The sequence below is a fragment of the Solea solea genome, chromosome 10 (genome assembly GCF_958295425.1).
Source record: "Solea solea chromosome 10, fSolSol10.1, whole genome shotgun sequence".
Lineage (NCBI taxonomy): Eukaryota > Metazoa > Chordata > Actinopteri > Pleuronectiformes > Soleidae > Solea > Solea solea.
The window spans coordinates 15075084-15098822 of NC_081143.1; the positions used below are offsets into that span (position 1 = coordinate 15075084).

The 23739-nt window shown below is 42.3% G+C and overlaps 1 protein-coding gene across 10 annotated transcripts in view; it reads left to right on the forward strand.

Moving 5' to 3' along the window:
- The window catches only part of camk2d2 (calcium/calmodulin-dependent protein kinase (CaM kinase) II delta 2), a 37404-nt gene extending 13866 nt beyond the window's left edge, over positions 1-23538 (forward strand). Inside the window, exons 3-22 of one of the 10 annotated variants that reach the window (XM_058639514.1) lie at positions 8152-8211; positions 8900-8954; positions 9227-9292; positions 9866-9938; positions 11484-11586; positions 11745-11828; positions 12043-12137; positions 13425-13547; positions 13728-13811; positions 14108-14150; positions 15590-15630; positions 16553-16612; positions 18082-18126; positions 18402-18450; positions 18864-18962; positions 19605-19625; positions 20003-20078; positions 20162-20256; positions 21004-21232; positions 22041-23538. In XM_058639514.1, coding sequence (XP_058495497.1) covers positions 8152-8211; positions 8900-8954; positions 9227-9292; positions 9866-9938; positions 11484-11586; positions 11745-11828; positions 12043-12137; positions 13425-13547; positions 13728-13811; positions 14108-14150; positions 15590-15630; positions 16553-16612; positions 18082-18126; positions 18402-18450; positions 18864-18962; positions 19605-19625; positions 20003-20078; positions 20162-20256; positions 21004-21232; positions 22041-22044 — 1505 coding nt within the window. In that variant the 3' untranslated portion in view covers positions 22045-23538. The remainder of the gene's footprint in view (positions 1-8151; positions 8212-8899; positions 8955-9226; positions 9293-9865; positions 9939-11483; positions 11587-11744; positions 11829-12042; positions 12138-13424; positions 13548-13727; positions 13812-14107; positions 14151-15589; positions 15631-16552; positions 16613-18081; positions 18127-18401; positions 18451-18863; positions 18963-19604; positions 19626-20002; positions 20079-20161; positions 20257-21003; positions 21233-22040) is intronic. The other 9 variants (XM_058639515.1, XM_058639516.1, XM_058639517.1 and 6 more) reach the window with 9 other exon arrangements.
- The last annotated feature ends 201 nt before the right edge of the window (positions 23539-23739 follow it).

The window sequence follows — 23739 nt, forward strand, 5'->3', positions numbered from 1 at the left end:
AGGTGAGATGGTGAGTTCAGGGAAAGGGTCTGTAGAGTCCGGTTGCGTTTGTCCATTGCAGTAGTCCGAGATCAGACAGAGTTCAGAATCAGTCAACTGCTGCCTCCAGTCCTTCAGCAGGAGACTGACCACCCTGACTGACCTGGTTTCGAGACGCTGGGCCAGACCGATCTCATTGTCCAACCGCGGGCCGCAAACCTCCGCCACTTGACCCAGTGTCAGGATTTTTGCCGCGCATAGTCTCTGTAGCAGGGACGGACCCACTACACCACGGAACCGTGTTCCCAGAGTCACCGGTTCCTTTAAAAGCCAAAACAGAGAGTTAGCTCCTCCTCCTGCTCGCCTCTCTTTGTTGAGGAGGCCCCACACTTTAAAAAGTCCTTTATAAAAGGTGGGGAAGTTGTTCAGCTTAAAATCCCGTAGATCCATTAAAAACAGGGTCTCAGCCAGGCCTAGTCCACTGCACCGCTCCAGTAGGGTGCGAGCCACCGGTCTCCAGACTAAGTCCGTGGGTCCTGTTAAAAAACGCTGGATGTGTTGGAGTCTGAAAGCAGCTCTCCGACTCGCCACATGGACCAGGTTGTGACCCCCCTCTTCTTTGGGTAGGAAGAGGACGCTCTGTGGGACCCAGTGAAGACGGTCCCAGACGAAATCCACCAGAGCGGCCTGTACTCTGGAGAGCACATCCTCAGGGGGGTCCAAACACATCAGGCGGTGCCACAGCATGGAGGGAACCAGGTTGTTGATGACAAGAATCCGACCTTTAAAAGACATTTTTGGACGAATCCATCTCCACCTGTTAAAACGACCCTCGACCCTTTCGATAAAATTCTCCCAGTTCTTGGAGGTGTTGGTGACGTCACCAAGGTGAACCCCGAGGTATTTAAAACCTCCTCTCTGCCACGTTAGTCCTCCTGGTAAAAGCAGCTCCCTCTCAGGTCCATCTCCAACTGCCAAGGCCTCGCTCTTCTCCCAGTTGACCTTAGCAGAGGAGATTTTCTGGAAGTCATGAGCAGCTTTGCTCAGAACTTCGATGTCCTGTTGGTTATTTATAAAAACAATGACATCGTCGGCATAAGCAGAGATTTTAAAACAATGATCACAACCAGGGAAATAAAAACCACACAAGCGAGATCTCAGTTTCCGTAAAAAAGGTTCTAAGGCCAGAGAATAGAGCATGCCTGACAGGGAGCAGCCCTGTCTGACACCTCTGTGAACTTTAAAAGGAGCTCCCAAACCACCGTTAACCTTCAGCACACTCTCAATGTCATTGTACAAGACCCTGATCTTAGCTATGAAACCTGAGCTGAAGCCAAAAGCCTGCAGTGTCTGCCACAGGTAAAGGTGTTCAACTCTGTCAAAAGCTTTTTCTTGGTCTAGAGAAATCAGCCCAAGCTTTGAGCCTAATGAACCAGAGAGGTCCAGAACATCCCGAATTAAGGTGATATTATCAGATATCAGCCTGCCGGGCACACAGTAGGTCTGGTCTACGTGAATGACCTGGTCCATCACTCTCCGGAGCCTCGTTGCCAGGACTTTCGACAGCAGTTTGTAATCGGCACACAGTAGTGACACAGGACGCCAGTTCTTCACTTCCTGCAGGTCTCCTTTCTTCGGGAGGAGGGTGAGGACAGCCCTCCTGCAGCTCAGAGGCAGCCGTCCCTTGTCCAGGCTGTCCTGTAGGACACACAGTACATCCTCCCCGAGTATAGTCCAGAAAGTCTTATAAAATTCTGCAGGGAGACCGTCTATGCCGGCAGCCTTCCCGCTCTGTAGACTCTGCAGCGCCTCCTGTAGTTCCTGTGCAGAGAGCTGTGCCCCTAGCTGCTCCTTGTCTCCTTCGAGCACTCCGGGCAAGTTCTCCAGAAAAGACAGCGCCACCTCCGGATCCTCCAGGAGCTCTGTCTTGTAGAGATCTTGGTAGAAGGAGGAGGCGCACTGTCGAATCTCCCCGTCCTCCTGCAGCAGTTGTCCGTCAGCAGATCTCAGCGAGTGTATCAGCCTCCTCTGTCCGCTCTTACGCTCCAACCCAAAGAAAAAGTGGGACGGAGCGTCCATCCTGGCAACTTTGTTAAAGCGAGACCGCACGAGAGCACCTTGAGCGTGAACGCCCAGCAGGTCTGACAGAGCTGATCGTTTTTCTTTGAGAACTCTAAACTGTTCTCGATCTCCTGTGGAGTCTGCTGAACCCTGCAGCTCCACCACTTCTCTCTCCAGATCTTTCATAGACCTGGTCAAGTCTCTGGTGACATTGAGAGTGAACTGTAAGCAGAGCTGTTTGATTTTGACTTTACCAATGTCCCACCACTGCTGCAACGAGCTGTACTCGGACTTGGTTTGTCTAAAATAAAACCAAAAATACGAGAGTGCATTCCTAAAACTGTTGTCTGACAGCAGTGCGGTGTTAAAATGCCAGTATGCACTCTTACATTTGATGTTTTTAATAAAAACCTTACAGTGCACAAGGGAGTGGTCAGAGAAACCGACAGGACAGATAAAACAACTCTTAAAAACACTGACATGGTGTTCATAACAATAAAAACGATCGAGTCTGGCCAACGACAGCAGGTTGTCTCTGCAGCGAGCCCAGGTGTACTGACGCTGGTTCTTGTGGATCGACCTCCACACGTCACAGAGCTCAAAGGTCTCTATTATTTTTGTTAGACACTTTTTTGAAGCAGCGTTTGGTTCCAAGTGATTCCTGTCTAAAGCAGGGTTCACTGTACAATTAAAATCACCTCCTAAAAACAGATGTGTGTCATCATGACAGTTAAAAAGAGACGATTTTAAAGTATCTAAAAACACCAGTCTTTCTCCTGCAAGAACAGGAGCATATACATTCATAAAAACCATTTTAGTCCTCTCGAACTCTGCTGTGACTTTTAAAAGTCGTCCAGGGACGATTTCATCTGCAGAGTACGAAGAGGGGTTGAAATCTCTAGAAAAGAGAATCCCGACCCCCCCACTGTTGCTGTCCTTGTGGCTTAAGACCACCTCCCCATTCCACTCCCTCCTCCAGTCACACTCATTGTCTGAGGTGCTGTGCGTTTCTTGGAGGAAAATAACATTTAGCTTTTTAGTCCGGATGAGCGTGAAAAGTGAAGCTCTCTTCACGTCTTCACGTGCACCGTTAATGTTTAATGATCCCAGCTTTAACTCACACATCCTTCTATAAAAGCTGCATCCAGACAAAAACACACTCAGCAAAGTAAAGAAAGAAAAAGCAAACGCACTCATTCATTCTTCTCTTTCTCTAACTGGATCCGTATTTTACTTAAAATCTTTTTTAATCTAAAAATCTCAGTGTCCATAAAAGATGGCTGACCAAGATCTCCTCTGTTTTTCATCAGAGTTCTGACCGACTGATGGAAGAGTTTTAGGTCGGGGAAGAACTCTTCCACCATCACTCCCTTCTCTCCTTTAGTGTCGGCCAGAAACTTCCTGACACGAGAGAACGAGTATTCACTACCCACCTCAGTGTCTTCTTCACCACCCAGTGTGCTTTGTGTGTCCCCCAGTGTGTCCTCTAGTGTGTCTTCCTGTGTGTCACCCACTGTGTCTTCCTGTGTGTCCTCCAATGTGTCACCCAGTGTGTCTTCCCGTGTGTTGTCCTCTGACCCCTCAGAGGACACCTGTGAATTAACTTTCGACATTTTCTTGTTTTTTTTGGTGGTTACTTTAGTTTCAGGGTTTTTTCGTTTGATCGAACACTTCATTATTTCACCCATTGAGTCGTCAACAATGTCATCGTTATACTCCAGAGCAGCCTCTGCCACTCTGGTGACTGTCTGTCCTCTGGCTGCAGAGGACTCTGTCTGGACACTCTGTCCATCTGGGCTTTCCCCTGTCTGTATGTGTGCTGCGTCACTCTGTGCCTCCGCGTGTGTCTGAGGTGTGTGTGTGTGCGGTGTCTGTGTCTCAGGTGTGAGTGTCTGTGTGTGCGGTGTCTGTGTCTGTGGTGTGTGTGTCTGTGTGTGTGGTGTCTGTGTCTGTGGTGTGTGTGTCTGCGTCTGTGGTGTGTGTGTCTGTGGTGTGTGTGTCTGTGTTTCGCGGGGACCGTCGGCTCTGAGCGGCGGCTCCGCTGTAGCGACAGCAGCAGCAGCGTCAGGCCGGCGATCACCTGCTCTTCTCGGGCATGAGCGGACCAAGTGTCCCTCTGCCCCGCAACCAAAGCACCGGAGAGAATCTGACGTGACGTGAACTGTATAATCGTAATCATCTACCCTGAACTTCAGAGCCAGATTTAACTCGGATCTGTTGTCCTTGAGTATCATAAATACCTGTCTCCTGAAAGACATGACGTGCTTCAGGAGAGCAGATTTACAGCCCAGCGGAATCATCTTTATCGCGGACACGAGTTTCCCGTGCCGCGACAGTTCCTTCATTAGAGCCTCATTGCTCAAAAACGGCGGTGCGTTTGAAATAATAATCTTTTTTGCAGGTGTTACCAGAGGCAACACCTGCACCAGAGAGCCGTCCACCACCACGCCGCTCTCAACCAGCTCGTTCACTTTATCAGTGCTGTCCAAAAAAATGACGACAGCACTGTTCATCCTTGAGGCGGATTTTACTCTGCTGTAGCCCACTACTGCACCCACAGCCAGGCCACACGCCTCCACTGACACGCCGACATCCGGACACAGTCTTACGGCATGTCGGCGAGTCAGTTTCTCCAGCCCGGAGACTCCAGGTGCTGCCATTACCTGCCTGGCTGCAGCGCCGGCGGCAGCCACCGTCAAACACAAAAAACTTTAAAACTATAAACTATTAACAACTCAAAATCAGTGGTCACAAAAGAAAAATTAAATATCAACAAAAAACCACCAAGCAGCAAAAAGAAGATTATAGAAAAAGTCAGAAAAGTTTGAAAAAACACTCACCCTGACCACGCTCTCAGCCACGCTCACTCCCAACATTCACTCAGAGAGAGAGAGAGAGAGAGAGAGAGAGGGGGAGAGAGGGGTGGATGTGTTGGAAAAGAAGGGGTGAGGCAGTTTGATGACATTTACAGTTTCAGTACAGTGAAAAATACTACCAGTCGAACATGACCTGCTTATGTATGTGTGATTTATTAATTGTCAACTGTCCTATGAAACATTATTCAAACATCAATCATTATTATATCTTTATAACATAGGCCTGAAATATAAAAATATAATGCTTGCTATTCAGTTTGCACCACTTTCACAATTTAAAAGAAGCTTATACAAAGGCCTCATGTTAAATAAATCTATATTTACACATTTGCCTAACTTCATGTACTACTACTAATGATCTTGTATATGTGTGTGACATGTAAAATCACAACTATCTGGACAATGCAAGACATTCTTTTATATTCTAATTTTCGGATCTTTCTTTAAGTTGAGACAGTGTCAGGCTGAACAAACACTGGATGTGGACTCAAAGGCACAACTCATCAACAGTCTCTGTTGGAAGAGAAAAACACTTTCTACTGGTCTTGAACAAAACAGGTTTCCAAGAAGCACAAGCCAACAAAAGACACAAAAATACAAAAGAGCTCAAAAGGCTGCTAGTCACTGCTCTTAAATGAGGGTAAGGATGCTTAACGGTCAGCAGACAAGACAAACTCGCAACAGACACAGCAAACACACAGGCTATATACACAGGTGGAGGGATAACGATGCACAGGTGAAACACATCAGGTAATCACAGAGGAGGGAAACTTTACAGGAAGCAGGCGCTGAAACGAGAGGCAATGTAATTATTTCAAAATAAAACAGGAAACAGAACACAAGACTACTCAGGATGTTACAGACGGTAGTGAGACCTGCCATGATGTATGTCTTGGAGATGGCAGGAGGTGGAGCTGGAGGTGGCAGAGCTGAATATACTGATCTTTTTATTGGGAGTGAAAAGGATGGACAGGATTAGAGATGAGCATATTTTAGGGACAGCTCAGGTTGACCGGTTTGGAGATAAGTCAGAGAGGGAAGGTTGAGATGGTTTGGTCACGTGGGAGAGACAGTGATTATGTTGGACAATGGATGTTGAAGATGGAGCTGCCAGACAGGAAGAAAAGAGGAAGACCACGTAGAAGGTTCATGGATGTTGTGAAGAGGACATGAGGACAGGTGGTGTTACAGAGGAGGACACAAGAGATAGGACAAGATGGAGGCAGATGATCCACTGTGAAAGAAGAAGAGGGCGAAAGAAGAAGAGGACGAGAAGTAGAAGAAGAAGAAGAAGGGCCATTCCAAAAATAGTGTGGTCCAAATGACCTGTCTCCTGAAATAAATGTAAAAGGCTCTTTCTGTGGTAATGAAAAACAAAAATCCATACAATTATTTTATCTTCAATTTCAGCCAAATATACATGTAAAATTGAATTTCAACTACGTTTTACACATTAGAACGCTTATATGAATCTATTAAATTAGCAAAGAAAGGAAAAGTTATTGTGAGTAAGAAAGGGAGAAGAAAATTGATTTATGTACCTCTGAATAAAATGTGAAGACTGAGGCAGAGATAGCAAGACGAGTGACCTTGCCCAGAGAATCCTGCTAATCACAAAATCATGGCTTAGCTGCTCTTGTTGTTTTGTGAGGATTCTCTCTCTCTCTGTCTGCTCGTCTCTGAAGCTGCTAGTCAAACAAAACCAAAACTGGAATCTTCTCACAGGCCATATGGCAGACTTGTGACCACACAAAAGAACTACACTAGGGTTTGTGTGCAGCAGTGTGCACCCGCCTTGTGTTAGAAGTCCGTTTTCACTTTATCTGCTGTCTATTTACATTGTTGTCTCCTCTTTAGCACAAGTCGATGAACTATAGCTGCCCGTCTGCACACGCGGTCCTTCATGAGAGGGCACGACGAGTTATTTTTCATTAAAAGTATACACTGAGTTTGTCTGTTTATCAGTTCTGACACATGCACTACACAATCACAAGCAATCAGATACCTGTACCTATGGGAACAAGCTGCCTGGTGTTGGACTTGGCTGTGAGCTGCACCGAGTCCACAGTTTCCATAGCATCGAGAAGGGCAGAGGAAGGAGGCAAGGACGAGAGTAAAAAATAGGCGTCCTATTTTATTTGATGAAAAAAAAAACCCCTGAAAAATAGACTCTGCTGCTTCTCTGTCTCTCTCTCTCTCACACACACACACACACACATACACACACTCTTGCTCTCTATATGTCCAGAGGAGAGGCTGAAACAGTCCGCCCAACACCACACTGCAATTAACTACACATTATAGTCACTGCTGCTCATACTCAGTTGTTTCAAATCACTGGCCTTCTGATGGGATATATCTGTTGTGATGCATTATCACCCTGAAGATGGTGTTGTATTCATATGGGTAAATGGAAAGAAAAGAAGTTACATTTCAGTACATTATGATGTATATATTGTATAACAATAAAGAAAACATTTTTTTCATTGATTTCAACCATAGCGCCCGGCCCAGATGTTTGATGGATCATTTTAATTATTTTGACAAAATAAGTGAGCAAAGAAATGTTAAAGGTACAGTATGTATGGATAGGATTAGTGAGATTGCAGATTTATAACAAATGGAGTTTTTCTTTGTTCGTGTTGAAAGTTTCCAGACACTGTTCAGGACACTGTAGAAACACTGTGGCACTATGGTGGTCTCCATGAAGAAGGCTCTTGCCTAAAGCACATATAAAAGTCTTCTACTACACATTTTTATTTGAAAGAGATTATACTCATACAATATACTATACAATAATACTTATGGTTAGTTTATTTCTTCTGCCAGATCACCTTTCATAGCAAGTTAAATATTCCTGATAGTTACATTTAAATAGCTCATGCTGGCCCTGACACTGGTGAGCACTCTTGCCTGATCCTATACTGTGGCTGCTGACAGACTGACTGACTGACTTGCTGTTCACTGTTGTCTGCCTGTTTGTGACACGTAACCAAGCACATATCAGGTAGAATAATCCTGCTCTGATAAGGAAACACACAAATAAATACACACACACAGGACAGTGTGACTGTCAGGTGCAGAAACACACACTGACACTGACGCTGCCTGGGTTCTTTCACTGAGTCAAGACTAACTTTCAGGATGATTCGGAAAGCCAACAGTCGGGAATAATAATGAGGTTCAGAACAATCTCTCCGTTTTCATCTCCTGTTTTTTCTGTCTTTTCTTTAAGACCATCAAAAGCTGGAGAGAGAGGCGAGGATTTGCCGTCTACTGAAGCACCCCAACATCGGTGAGGTGCAGGAACACTGACACAATGAAAACTATATTTTGTTCAGGTCTCTAGTGATTCCTGCTACGGCCATTTATCTTCTAGATATGAGAGAACAAGTGTATATGTGTGTGTGTGTGTGTGTGTGTGTGTGCAGGTATCTAATGATGATGTATCTGTGTGCTCTCAGGTGTGTCATCACAAAGACACAGGAGCTTTACAGCCTCTCTCTAAACTACTGACCCTTTATACTCTTTTGTTCTCATTGGTAGAACTATCTCTGCTCTCTCTTCTGTTCTGTTCACACTTTGTTCTCCCTTTGCTCCGTTATCTTAAATTCTGATTTATAAACACATCTTAAATAGTGCATGTTAATTAAAGTCAATGTATGCTATATTGGAGGCACCACAGAGACATGTCATCTTTCTATATTCTTGGGGCTTTGGGGACATGACTAATTACACAATATCGATACAAAATCTTAGTAATCTAAGCTGTCAGGATCAGAGTAGTCCTCATATTAAATATTTATTAATACCATGATCATATATACTAGACAACCACAGGAAGGGCAAAGAAAAGGGAGTTGTAAATGATGAGTAGTGAATTAATTATCAAATGATCTATCGTTCATTTTGCTTTTTCCTCTGTCTCATTCCCTCCTCTGCTCTGTGTTTGTGTGTTTTTTGTTAAACCTCCTCCTCTACAGTGCGACTCCATGACAGCATATCAGAAGAGGGTTTCCACTATCTGGTGTTTGATCTGTGAGTAAGAAACTGTCACGCGTGCGTTCTCAGATGATCATATTCACCGTGCCAGTTTTACATGACTTGTGTTCATTTTCCCTTTTGACTTCTTGTACTGTTTTAAGTTAGTTTGATCTCACTCACACGTTGACGCACACAAAGGAACACACCTTTGCCTACTTTTTAATTGTTTGAAGATGTCCAGAACTGTGTAGGTTTTCAATATAAATGTTGGCTCTTTTTTTGTCAAAGAGGAGGCCGAAACTTACTCAAACATTGTCCTACAACAGGGTGACAGGAGGAGAACTGTTTGAGGACATTGTAGCCAGAGAGTACTACAGCGAGGCAGATGCCAGGTAACACACACACACACACACACACACACAGTGATGAGCACAGCAACTGTGATGCATCTTCGTCTGCTGCGAGAGAGAACAACTGTGTGCACCTATATACTCTATGCGTGCGTGTGTGTATATATATATATATTTATGTATTTCACATATGGTCGTCTCAGAGGTGTGATGCACCTGCCTTTCGTAGTTATTTATAAAGGTGATTAATGACACATAGTCTGCGGCATTAATCACACACAGCCTTTGTTCCAATACTAGACCTCTGTGTGTGTGTATTCTTGTCATAGACCTTGTATAGCTTTGCCTTGTCCGCACAGTGTAATACATCACGAAAAAGATGACTTGTTATCATGTGACAGAACGACAGAAATAAAGGAAACAACATCAGTCGTGTGTGACGTCTAACGAGAGGGACACATGATACGTTGTTATGGGATTGTTTCTTCTTTTCTTCTCGATTCCTTCAAGTAATATCCCTTCTCTCCTTTACTCTACCCTTCTCTCTTTCACTTCTATCTCATCCCTCCTTCCATTTGCCCCATCACTACCCTGCACTTGGCCGTTACTCTCCAGCCACTGCATACAGCAGATCCTGGAGAGTGTCCATCACTGCCATGTTAATGGGATCGTTCACAGGGATCTGAAGGTGTGTATCATCACTGTGGCCACAGGTGTTTAGTCCTGACTTGAAAGCTGATGGTTTTCATCATGTGAAAATGAAACATACTATCACTAGGCTGTTACTATTACTTTCATGACCTGGTTGGAACAAGGGCCTTTCTGCATGGAGTTTGCATGTTCTTTCCGTGTGTGTGTGTGTGGGTTTTCTCTGGGTTCTCCATGATTGGCTCCAGCGGCCCTGCGAGCCTCATGCAGTCGACTGTGGTTGGATGCATTCAACTATAAAGCCTTGTTACACTCTGCCCTTCTACAGCACTACATTAGATTCGTTTTAGATAGTCATTGTGCTATGATAGTGTTCATTCTACCAATATCAAGAAAAAAGTGGTGCTATCTGGTGAAATTAAGGTGGGTTTTGACCAAATGGAAGTGTCAGTGCAGTGTTCTTGGCAGATTAGTTGAAAAACAGACAGACAGACGACTTTATTAAAACTGTGTGTATGTATGTGTGTGTGTGTGTGTGTGTTGTACTCTTAGAACCTCTGGAATTATCACCAGTGGCATAATTACATAACAAATTATGCCAAGATGTATGATTTTCCAAGGTCATGGATATTCTAATGGTTGTATGTTTTCTAATAATCTATCGAAGAGTCTTATTGAAGAGCAAAGAGAAGGCAAGAAAGCCTTAGATGTTTTGATGATGTTCTAAATGGATTGCGATTATATTTCTGAACTGCCATCGTGTCAACTTGAGAAGACGAGACGTTCCTAACAGAAGTGAATTAAAGCGTTCAGATTCTTTATAATCAGGAGGATTTATTCATCTTTATGCAGATTATTATGCAGATGTGTCCAGTTGTCAGATTGTGTCTGTGTCCTGTTGAGTCCCATGTCTGCCATAAAGTGACTGCTCACAGCCTGTCTGTGTTTCCAGTTTCTAAATGTTAGGAAATTCATTATTCATGAGAGCACACCGACTGACTGACCGTAGGTTAGAAAGACCTTTCTGCACCTGTTTCCATTTGTGTGTGTGTGTGTGTGTGTGAGCACATGTGCTTGCTGGGGGCTTGCATACATTTATGATTGTGTTAAACTGTGTTCGTGTGCACTGTGTGTTTGGTGTTACTATTGTGGCACAGTCACTTTGTTTCTGTTACTCCACACCTTGCCCCCCTGTGTCCTTCTCCTTGCAGTGAGCATTTTGCTCCCACTCATGGATTTTAACAGTGGATTGGTGTTACTGTGGTCATGCGCGTCATGTCTTCTCCTAATTCACGCTCTTAGAATCCATGAGACTGAGGGAGCAAGTCCACAGCTCCTGCATGGAAAATGTCCGTTGTCACATAGAGATTTGGTCCCGTGCACATGTCTGTTTCTCTGTCATCTGTGTGGCAGAAAGGGAGTTGCCTCAGACACTGATTTAAAAACAGTTTAGCATTGTTGACCCCTAATGGTTCGGATTGGGATTCGGTTTGGCTAATCTGATTTTAGATCTGTGTCAGTTGGCGACTTGTTCCCAGAGCGTGTGACCTTTCACCTCTAACCTGTTTGACTCCGCCCCCCTCAGCCTGAGAACCTTCTATTGGCCAGTAAGCTGAAGGGGGCGGCGGTCAAGTTGGCTGACTTTGGGCTGGCTATCGAGGTGCAAGGGGACCAGCAGGCATGGTTTGGTGAGTATTCATCCATCCATTTTTCAATCTGAATCAGTTGGCCACGCAAGCGAGCAACCAAATCAATCAATCTATCGCTCATTTAGTTAGCCACGTCAATGAATTGCCTGCTCCCTGCCTCCCATTCCACATTTCCTTCCCCATTGCCACTCCTTCAGGTTTTGCCGGCACCCCGGGATACCTGTCTCCGGAAGTTCTGAGGAAAGACCCATATGGCAAACCAGTGGACATGTGGGCCTGCGGTAAATACTCAAATTCTGTCAATGACACTCACTAAAGCCTCGATCTAAGGCTTTGTCTGACCTGGTCAGGTGTCGCCACCACTGTAGCTTCATCCTGATTCAAGTGGATTATGCAGTGTTAAATGAATGATTTGTTTTTGTTGAATAATAAAGCACTGCTCTGTGTTGTTGTCAGTGATTTAAGTGTTTAATTTCACATGTCACCCTCTTCTAGGTGTCATTTTGTACATCCTGCTTGTCGGCTACCCTCCCTTCTGGGATGAGGATCAACACCGCCTCTACCAACAAATTAAGGCTGGGGCCTATGATGTAAGTTTGCACTTGCTTATGCATTAGGACTATTACTAATAAACATACAGTTTGAACATTTTAATATTTTATTCAAATTCATCAACCTAAAATATGTTGGAAGACTAAAGTGGTTCTGTGGATTTTCTCTTTGCCTCTGTTGCCTTATTTAAATGAGAGGTGATTTATATGATTTGGGCTCAATCCCATTTCCACTTAGCCCTACCCCTCTGTATTGTGCGTTCATGGTATGTAGGCATTGTGTGTCCTGAATCTTGTTAAGGCAGAGATTCTTCAGGAGCACACTTTAAATGGAAATGGAAATGAGATTTTTGTGGATTAACCAAACCTGATATGTTACTGTCATAAAGCTAACAGTGGTTACTAGTTAAAACCCATAAGAATCCAAACTCATGTTTTGAAGCCTCAAGATTTGGAGTGATGGAAAACCACAGACAACAGTTATGGGTAAACTTAAGGGATATGTGACTTTGTGACTGTTGCGTTTTTACTCTTCTTACTGATGTTAAAGTGTGTATATGTTGTCATTTGTGTATTTGGGGACAAACTATAGCATCAATAAAACCTTAGGGTAGACAAAGTTAGGGGCACAATCGTTTTTAAGTTAACGTTTCCTTAACTTATTAAACTTCTTAAATAACTTATTAAATTTCCCCCTTAACTGCAGACACTGTGAATCTGTATGCCCACTTCAGCATTGTTACAGACTCCAATGCTACTTTCGGGAGTAGAATGAGAGAAAATTTATCAGAGAGTTGAAGATGTCATAATGCTGCAGGTCTGGAATAATGTCCACTTCAGCTGTTTCTGTACTTGTCAAAAGCACCCAGGGGTATTGTAAAGATCAGACATTTTCACTTTGTCAGGTTCTGTGAAACAGTGTTTGATCTCTGTGGACTTGAAGTGCACAGTGAACTCTTAAAGCTTGAAACTGGCACTCATTTTTCAGGAACTTTGCAACATGGTCCTGTGAAGCAAACCCGAGTCATGTGACATCCGGAGCTCTATGCGATGTATACCTGTGTATCACATAGACTATAACAACAGCTGCTAATGGTATTTTTTATGATGGCAAAAACATGTTTCGCTTACGTGTCCCATTTTGTAGGGCTAGATTTTTAACTAGTACCCATTGTAACTCACTTCTATGAGTGAGGAGTAATGAGAAATGGGACTGGCCCTATTTTCATGGTAAACATCGTGACCTTTTTAGATGGCGAACATGGATAACTACTGTCACACATTACCTCTCAGATGGTTTTGACATGGTGTTGTTTTTTTTGACAGTTCCCATCCCCAGAGTGGGACACTGTAACTCCCGAGGCCAAAGATCTGATCAACAAGATGTTGACCATCAATCCCAGTAAACGCATCACTGCTACAGAGGCCCTCAAACACCCTTGGATCTGCGTATGTGGCACATACACACTCACATGGTCGACAACACAGCTTTGGACACAACTAACATACAGCTCCAACGCTCTCTGATCTGATAATGTCATTACACATACACCCATGTCTATACATAACTGTCCCCCCACTGTTTTATGTGCCTACTAATGAACAAATCCCCTTATCTTCCTCCTGCAGCAACGGTCCACTGTAGCGTCCATGATGCACAGGCAGGAGACAGTGGAGTGCCTGAAGAAATTTAACGCCAGGAGGAAACTCAAGGTGAGACCTTTAGCAATTCTTCATGTTTCTATTTATGCACAACAGTCCAGCCATCGCTCACTTCCTCCCTGTCTCTCTGTGTCCTTCCCTGAAGACATTCGGAGGTTAACTCAAAAATTATAAGCTGCCCCCTAGATCCTTCAAGTTGCTCTTTTGCTCTGCTCCACTCTCTTGCTGTAACCTTATAATCAATCTTCCTTCCTTCCTTCCTTCCTTCCTTCCTTCCCTCCTTCCTTCCTTCCTTCCTTGCTTCCTTCATCGTTATTTTCTTCTGTCCATCTCTTCTATCACTGCAGGGAGCCATATTGACCACTTTGCTGGTCACAAGAAACTTCTCAGGTATGTCTCTCTCAGACTAGTGTTTCTCTCAGTCCTGGTTTTCTCCAACATTATCAAAAACATTTCTCTTTAAAAGCAGGTGGTTGGAAATACTTCTTATCCCTTAGTATCAAATGTACTTCTGTTAGTTTCCTTATGAAACGTGCATCCTTTTTTAATATACAAGGAAATGCATCTGTTGCACTACAAAGTAGGTCTCAGTCATACTCAGTCTTGTTTTGCATGTGTTTCCTTTGATCTATCTCTAATTTCGGAGGCTCTTATTAGCACGGCTCCTCTCTCCACTCTACAGTACAATGTGCATTTGTCTCTTTTATTCATCTTTTTTTTTCCTTTCTTCAATTTTCTTTCCTTCTTTTGTTTGGATTGTGGTTTCCCTTTGAGGTAAGATTTTGTGAGAGGGCAGGGAAATAATATAATAAGTAGTTGTTTGCATTTCTCACCTTTTCTACTATCCAGTCTCATATGCATGTTTGAGGTGTTTGGTATTCCTAAAAAAAAAGAGCAATGTTGAACCTCACACTCGCAGCAGCAATGTAAGAAAATGAAAGTCAGACAAGAATGCAGCATGCATTTTGAGATGCGATTTATTGTTTAGATTCTTCGTACTGCTAGGAATTGGGTTGTGTGTGCAGCACTAGTGGTTAAGTGCATGCAATTTAAAAAAATGCTACTCATGTCTTTGGATGCAGGTAGAATCTCCTTTTCATCACCCACTCAACACACACTTAGTCAACTTCCTATCGTTCAGCCCCTCCCATGTGAACTAGTATTAGGGCTGTCACTTTTTTTTTTTCCAAAAATGATGCTCAAGTCAATGCAAACGGCCCAATTTAATTTCTGATATCATTCGCTAGAGACACAGGTCTGTCAACCTGATTGGGATCGAGTTACCCGCAGATGAGACCATGTGCTCAGAGTGCACAGATGGCCCTGGCACACACAGATATTCATGAGCCAGCTTATAGAGCTGCAGGTATACAGTGCAGTACCAAAGCACAGGGGTTGCTTGTTATCTGCAGAGAGAGGAGTCTCTCTCGTGTACTGTAGGCTTGCATCTCCAAGCTGATGCAGTCATATATCATAGTAGGACACCTTGCATATGCCTTCTGCTGAATTCTAAGGAGTACCACTTAAATAGGCGCTTATTTGGAGCAGGTAATTAAAGGCTGGACGCGAACATTCTACATTCAAAATAATATTGACGTTTGAATAAAGTGACTGCACTAACTAGCATCTAGATGGAAAACAACTTTTTCACCAGTGGTGGTGCCACTGAAAGCATTTGTTGTATTGCATCATGGAACCTTGCAGTTTGGATTTTTGCACCTGGAGTTTGAAGATGAACAAAGTTGATTGATTTACTTGCTGCATGTTAACGTAGGTCCGTGCTTGTCACCTCTCGCACTGAAGTGTTGCCTCTTTGTTTCCCTCTACAGCAGCCAAGAGTTTGCTGAACAAGAAAGCAGATGGTGTTAAGGTGAGTTGCTTTGCACAGTGAAAAAAAAAAGAGCCCTTTTGATTAGTGTTAGTATTATGCATTTTGTCCTTAACATCGTCATTCAGGGACAGTTATTTTGTGGCATGGCACATTGACTTTATGCAAGTTATTACAGTGTATTTCTATCCTCACCATCCTTTGTCTTTTTAAAAGGCTGTTGTGCTCTGTCCTAATTTGTGTTTGGGTCCAATCTGAAATTACCACTTGATGCAGAGGTGCATATGTTCACATGTGCACTTGAGAGTTGTGTTGAGAGTTTTGTGTGACTGAATGTGTGATTGTGTGTCTATTGTAGCAATTTCAGACTAGTCCATTGTAGAGGTACTAAGTGTCTCTGCGCTGGGTCTTACACAGGCAGCGTGATAGCATCTACAGTGGATAATAGGGTCATAAAAAAAGAAAGAAAAATCATATTGTGATTATTTTGACAGATATTGTGATTGTGATATGATTTTGCATCTTAACTGTCAAAGTCCAAATCTAAGTAAAACATTTATTTTGTCATCTGAAGAGCAAGATTTAGGGCCCATTGGATTTCTGTAGTACTGCAGAATATCATCACAATGCGGTTTTGTCACACATTTTATCTTCATCTAATAATTGCAGTGTCTTTTGAGTTGCACCATGCTGCATCATTTTGCAAGTAATTATGCGGCAATAATCATGAACTCAGCTTTGGATACACAGGGTACACACAGATGACGTGTAGCAGGTGTCCAACTATGAACCGATTATTATTGGTGTTGGCTCGTTACATACATACAAACCTGGGACTTTTTATTTGATGAGAATCACATCCAGAGAGAGTGTCTTTATAGTGTACTGGGTGTGTGTGTGTGTGGGCTCATGTGTGGGTCTGAAAAGTGTGTGTATCATGTCCCCTCTACACTGCCCCCTGCAGGTCAACAACAAAGCCAACACAGTGACCAGTCCTAAAGAAACTGGCCCTGCCCCTGCACTGGTATACACACACAACCTCATCCTACAGTCGCACCTTCAACAGCATTCACCATCTCCCAAAACTCACCCTCCACTGTGGAGGAGGTACAGGTTCACCCTTTCACAGGGCTCACATCACTTCCTGTTTCCTGAGTAATAGGGCGATAATGTGGTGAATCATATAACTCCACTTTAGGCTATCCCTGAATGAAATAGTGCGTAGACGCGTTTGTGAATGCACAGCATGTCTCAGGTTTGATATACTGTCAATGAGGAACAAGAATACAAGAAAAAAATATTCAGAATAATTCAGATTGATGTGTTTATTCATTTATCTGAATTAGCAAAGCATGTATGGGGCTTACCGAGCTTTTCTGCTTTGGACCCACTGGATCAGTTTATTTGCCGCATTTTGCCGAAAATATGTCGGAATACGTTGAATTTGGCTTTGAGTAATGTGGTCCTCAATCTGTAGTTAGGGGCAACCTCTACCTCACCTCACCCCTATCCAACCCCCTTCCCTGCACCTTGTACCCATCTCCTCTCCAAGAATCCCTCTGAGTATAACTATACACACTTACAACATATGCATGAACTCCTGCTGTGTCGTTAAATGAAGTTTGCCTTTTTTTTTTTTCCTGACAAGAATCCAGTTCTTTAGAAATGCTCAGCTCAGTATGTGTGTGCATGGCTGCAAAGTGAGGGTGTCTGCTCCTTGTTGTGCTACTTTTCAAGTGGTTTGGTCGTCGCTCACTGGCTTGTGCATGTGTCTGCTGACTGGCTGCCTACGTGAGGCTTACAGTACGTGACTGCTGCGCTGCATGACGTCAGTCTTCCTGTCTCCTCATTGGCTATCGAGACGATTACGCATGAACACAGACACATGACATCTCTCACTCTCCTTCCTCTCGCTCCATCATTACACACACACACACAATGCAGTTGTTATAATCTAGTAATCTAGATTAGAGGGACTGAGCCGGTCATCAAGATCGATTCCGTAAAAGCCGGGACATCTGATTACCAAGGCAGATTAGACATTGAGACAGGGAGATAAAACTATGAAGAGAGGGAAAACAGGGTTCACATAATCAAAGAAAGCTTTACTGTATTTGGTGTCAAACCCATAGGCGTCGAAGTGCTACGAGCGGCACTAGAGGGTGGGTGGTGCATCAGGCAATCGATGGATAGATAGATGTCATAAAGGACCCAGATGTGGGATTGCATAATAAAAACAAACATAAATACATGAGGGATTCAAGGATAACTGAACACAGGAGAAACACATCACAGACAGTCATGATGGAGGGAAACCACAGGACTACAAAATAAGACAGGCGAGGAAGTCCATGAAAACATGAAAAACAGACAAGCAGGATAGAAACTGTAGATGAGGTAGACTTCATAACTGAGAATACACACATACATGCTCCACCATGTTCTGTATTTGTTCCTTTTCCCACCACTTCTCTGTCACTTGTTCTGTTGCAGGAACCACAGACAACTGTGATTCACAATCCTGTGGACGGAAACAAGGTATTACAACAAACCACCCTATGTTATTGTACCTCTCCTTTCACCGTGCAATTGACAACAACAGTATGACCCTCGTATAAAAACTCAGAGATGATGATAAATGACCATCATTTGGAAATGCTGGTGATATGATGCAGGCAGTTTTCTCGGTTTGAGCCCAAGCGAAGAGGATTTTTCAAAGATAGCACTGACGCTGCATTTTACCATTATGCACATTTCCACTTGTATTTTATACAAATGCAAAGTACTAATAAGTGTGTGATGTTGTTCTTAAGGAGTCTATCGAGAGTGCCAACACTACCATCGAGGACGAGGACGTGAAAGGTGGGAAACCGTGATTGTTTATTCTCTCATGCTTATCAGTCCGATCACTCCTGCATGTTTTTCATCATCCTGTTATATAACTCAATTTACTAACCAACAACCCTCCTCTTCCCAGCTCCTCTTGTAAAACACAGTCCGCCCTGATGGTTTTTCTCCTACCCTCCCTAACATTTTCTCACATTTTATGTCTGAGGATGATGATGAAATGTGTGACCGCTGCTTGCTTTAATAAAATATTTTTGTTTTCCTTTTTCTTTCCACCCTTTTTTTTTTATGATTTGTTGAATACATGAATCTCCCACTGCAATAACGATCCCGTCTTTGCCCTTACATACATGTACGCTTTAAAACAATCCCCAATTTGGTGACATTCAACACACACACACACACACACATGCTCATGCACTTGACAGCTCGTCGTCTAGGCAGCTTAGTGAGTGGTATCTTGAGCTCTAAGAGCCGTTCCTCACAGATGTCTGACTCGAGACAGACGCCCACCTCCTCAGTTCAGAGTAAGTCCTTCCACAGTGAGGGAGGTGCCACTCTCTTGTCAGTCATCATTGTAGAAAACTGCACTCAACATGTAAAGTGTCTTTTACTCTTGTGTTCCTAGTTTTTCAAAGCATTTCCCCAACTTAACTTTTTGTTTGGTATATTGCTCCCCGTGTTGCTTTGACTTCTTCCTCACCAGTGAAAAGAAACCTCTGTTTTTGAACCCATACATTACCTGCTTCTTCCATCCAGATACCCTTTTCTGCATTTGAATAGAAATATGTACTTTTCCTGTTTCCCTATTTTTTGTAGATACCGATACTCTTCTCACTCCTCCATTTCCCTTTTGTTCTGAATTACCTCATATACGCTCATGCTGGCACTAGAGATGATGTCTTTCAAGGAATAAATGACATATATATATATACACATATATATATATATATATATATATATATATATATATATATATATATATATATATATATATATATATATACATACATATATACATATATACATATATACATACATATATATATATATATATATATATATATATACATACATACATATATACATATATATATATATATGTATATATAAATAAATATTATGTATTTTTGTTGCACAAATTAAGCAATTTTTTCAATATCCCTCAGCCTGCACCAATAACAATAAAGGTAACCACCAACATTACTGAGTTAGAGCTGGTTTTGTAGAGAGTACTTGCATCTGAACATTGATTTGTCTTCGTCCATGTTTCAGCTTTGTTGGGTGAAAGCAATCGTGTCATCCTGCATTAACCTGCCTGATATCATTATTAGTCATGGGAGGCTCTCTTGTTCTCATGCTACACAAACACAAAATCGCTTTGTGGAAAAACCTTCTTCGAATGCCTTCCATTTCTAATAAATTTGAAACCCTGCCAATTTGTAGACTAGAATCCATTTCTGGCTGATTTGATGTCAGATGTTCCGTTCTCGGCTCTACATAAACAAGTAGCAATCATTTCTGTCTGTGCGTGAAGTCGTTGATGTTCTGTGATCTTGTGTTGCAGCTCGCAAACAGGAAATTATCAAAGTTACTGAGCAGTTGATTGAGTCCATCAACAATGGAGACTTTGAGGCCTATGCGTAAGTTGTTCAGTTACATCTAAGTTGATTGTAGTGATCTTTCAACTGTTGCTGATTCTGTACTCTCTCTTTTTCCCTTATAGGAAGATATGTGATCCTGGTCTGACCACGTTTGAACCTGAGGCCTTGGGCAACCTGGTGGAAGGACATGACTTCCATCGCTTCTACTTTGAGAATGGTGAGAGCAGAAAATGTACATTTTATATCATGAAATAAAAGCTGTTGACTTCAGAATGAGTTATCGCTGAGCTGTAGCAGCTGTGTTTCTGAAAGGTGAAAGGAGTCGAATGGTTCTGAAGCAAAACTTTGGCCTTCGGAAGAACAGGAGGTGTTTAGGGTTCATGAACTTCAACTTTCAACATTATCTTGCTTACATTGGCTTGCTTTTCTGACTTTTCTAATTGATGAGTTCTTTGCCCTGACGCACATTAAGAAAACTCCCTGTTTGCTTCTCAGTGGAGAGTACTTGTTTAATTAAATATCCTCCATATATCCTCCAAAATAGCCTAGTCACTGAAAAATATGAGTTAACTATAATTACATCTATGCATTCTTTATCATTCTATATCAATAGTCGGCCGTGTGAGTTTACAGTTCATGTTTGCTGGTGCTGAACAAGTGCACGACTGTGTACGAACTACCCTAGAGCACGAAATCTGTCATGAATAATGACTGCTATACATAGTGGAAGATCTCCAGTCTCTGTAAAAATAGATCAAATCAACCCGTCATGTCCCAGAAAACTCAATCTCTTGGCAAGTCTGTGCTTGTCCACTATCCAACATCAACACATTGGAGACTTACACGTCCCCTTGTTTCCATACAAGTTAGTGTATTCTTTTCAGATGGAATCTGTTGGTTTTTTTTTGTGTGTGCAGCAGCTCTCATAACCTCCCTGTAATCAGCCGCTGTGTCTCATTTGCAGCCCTGTCCAAAGGGAATAAACCAGTGCACACCATCCTCCTGAACCCACACGTGCACCTCATTGGGGAAAATGCGGCGTGCATTGCCTACATTCGTCTGACCCAGTACATGGATGGCAGCGGGATGCCCCGCACCATGCAGTCAGAGGAGACCCGTGTGTGGCACCGCCGTGATGGCAAGTGGCAGAACATCCACTTCCACCGCTCCGGCTCGCCCAGCATCCCCTCCCAGTAAGAAAGAGTAAAAAAACACACAGCAGACATTTTGAGAGAAACTGACATTTTAATGCTGACCTTGTTGTAAAACATCTACCTATGTGTATACAGTACATTAATAATAGGTGCGTTCACAGGTAACAAAAGCGAGTCCACACATGTTCTGCAAAGAAAACCTTGTTATTTCCTGTGAACATGTTTTCCCACGTGTCGTTTTCTCAACCCTGCCGAGCATCTAGTGATGACTGAAACTGGATGAGCGTGCCTGTAGACATTCAAAACTTTAACTGTAGACTACCATTAAACAGGCTTTTTACTTTTCAGCTTAGTGTTAGGTTTCTCTAGAAGCTTCTGTTACTGGATCTGTCAAGCTTTGCACAAAACACACACACCAGCATTCAAAGTATTTTAATTGGTTGTAGCTACTGGTTGTAGCTGGTGTGAACTAACAGTAAAACTTTGTGAGTCATGAGTCGGTCTTTCCTTTTTACTTACTTAGAAACACATATAATCATGAAGGATTATGTTGCCCCACCTAACATGTGCAATAGAAGTAACCGGAGAGGAAGTTAGATGTTAATAATGCACAACCTGTCCACACTTTCCAGAAAAGAGGATTCATTATGACACTAAATAAAGTAATGTGTGTGGGTGGGTCACAAGTGTGTAAATTGTGGCAGGCACTTTTTATATTCATAATAAATTGGGCTTACTTATATTATATTATATTATATCATGCCCTAATGTCTGCTGTAAACATTTGCTCTGTGTAATTTGGCACTACTGATTCATATTTATGTTTTCTATTTCTTTCTTGTTGCAGTTAATGGATTATAACATTTGAAAAAAAAAAAAAAAAAAACATCCCGTCAGCAAATCAAGTAGGGCAGACAATAACCAACCCATGGCTGCTCTTCGACCTTTGGCTCCTAAGGACATAACATCGCACAGGATATCAATACATTTTACTGTTATGGCATTTTATTAATGGACGTCATTTGAAAACCACCATGGGGTGGCTGCACACTGTATTTGGACATTATGAAACAAGCATATTGACATTTGTTTGTTTGTTTTTTAAGATGTTTTGGTATGCATTTTAAATATAAAATAGAGATGTTTAAAGATCTACTACTGTAACCTCTCCCAAAAATTAGTTCTGTATTTTTACGTGTATTTATGTGTGCGCAATACAAACATTTGGAAGATCAGAATGTTAAAAATGAGCTTGCTTTAATTCTGGTGATGTACATACATTGTGATTGTTGGTAAAAAAGAAAAAAGAAAAAAAAAGAAACAAACGTTGAATTTGCTTTTCTTCCCATCAGAGGAATTAAGACTTTATGTAAAATCCAGTTTATGGGCTACATTTCTGTTTGCTATGAGCTAAGTCACACTGTTTTGATTTCAACCTATAATAGTAATTTAAATGTGAAGAAAAGCAGAGCAGCTTACACTTTGCATTGAGGTATGTTTGCCTTTATATCAGTGAAATAAGAAATAAGAGAATGTAGCATATATGTAATATAAGACAATTCAAGACTATTATGTAGTGCATGGGGGGGACGGGGGGACGGGTATTGTGAGTAAGACCATATGATACTATAATATCTTCTGTTTGATCTGTGACTCATTGACTTGTTTTCATTTGGTAATGTTGTGCATTAGTCCTGTCCCAAATGTTTCTAATGTCCTGCAATATCATGCAACTGCTATAAAAACAGTGACAGTTGACATTCAGCATACATTTCAAACCCTCATATCTAAGAGGAGGAAAATCAAACTCCTGGTTGCAGAAGCACTCCTTATATTTTGTATAAAAATGAGAGCAAATCAAGTTCCTTTCTCATTATGTTTGTTATTGTATGACGGTTATTTTAGGGTTTTCTTTTGTCATTGTATCCTTGTCATTTCCGGTGTGTCGCCAGTTGCACAGAGAAGGTGGAGATAAGCCAATAAGTCTGGAAATGTTGTGCAAGCATTGGATTACGGTCATGCCAGTCTGGTGAAGGAGAGTTGGACTGTAGTAAATGTCTGGATGTCTTCCTCTGACGATCAGTGCTTCAACTAGCCAGTGGTCTCCCCACCACAGCGAGACAATGCCAGTGTCTTTGTCAATCCTTACTGTTTGCCCTTTTCATTTGGTTTGTCTCTTCTTTTTTTCTAAGGGGAAAATATGATAAAAACATTTCTTTCGACGAAAAGTATGATGTCAGTGCAATGCACCACTCCTTATATGGTGTGTACCTGTTGCCAGCATGGCAATGGTTGGCTTAACATGTTTATGTAATAAATAAATCAACTAAAAGGTGTGATAATGAGTTCAAACTTGTTGTATTACATTTTTTTCCCCCCAAAACACAAGCAAACAATACATCACTGTCAGGGTTCGTACCACAGGAGTCAGATACGTAAAATCAAAATGAGGCTTTATTGCTCTCTCGAAAACATGAACAAAAAAGACGCTATTCAAAAACAAAAATAAAAGAACACCAAAGGCAAGAGAAAAGGCGAAAAAACAA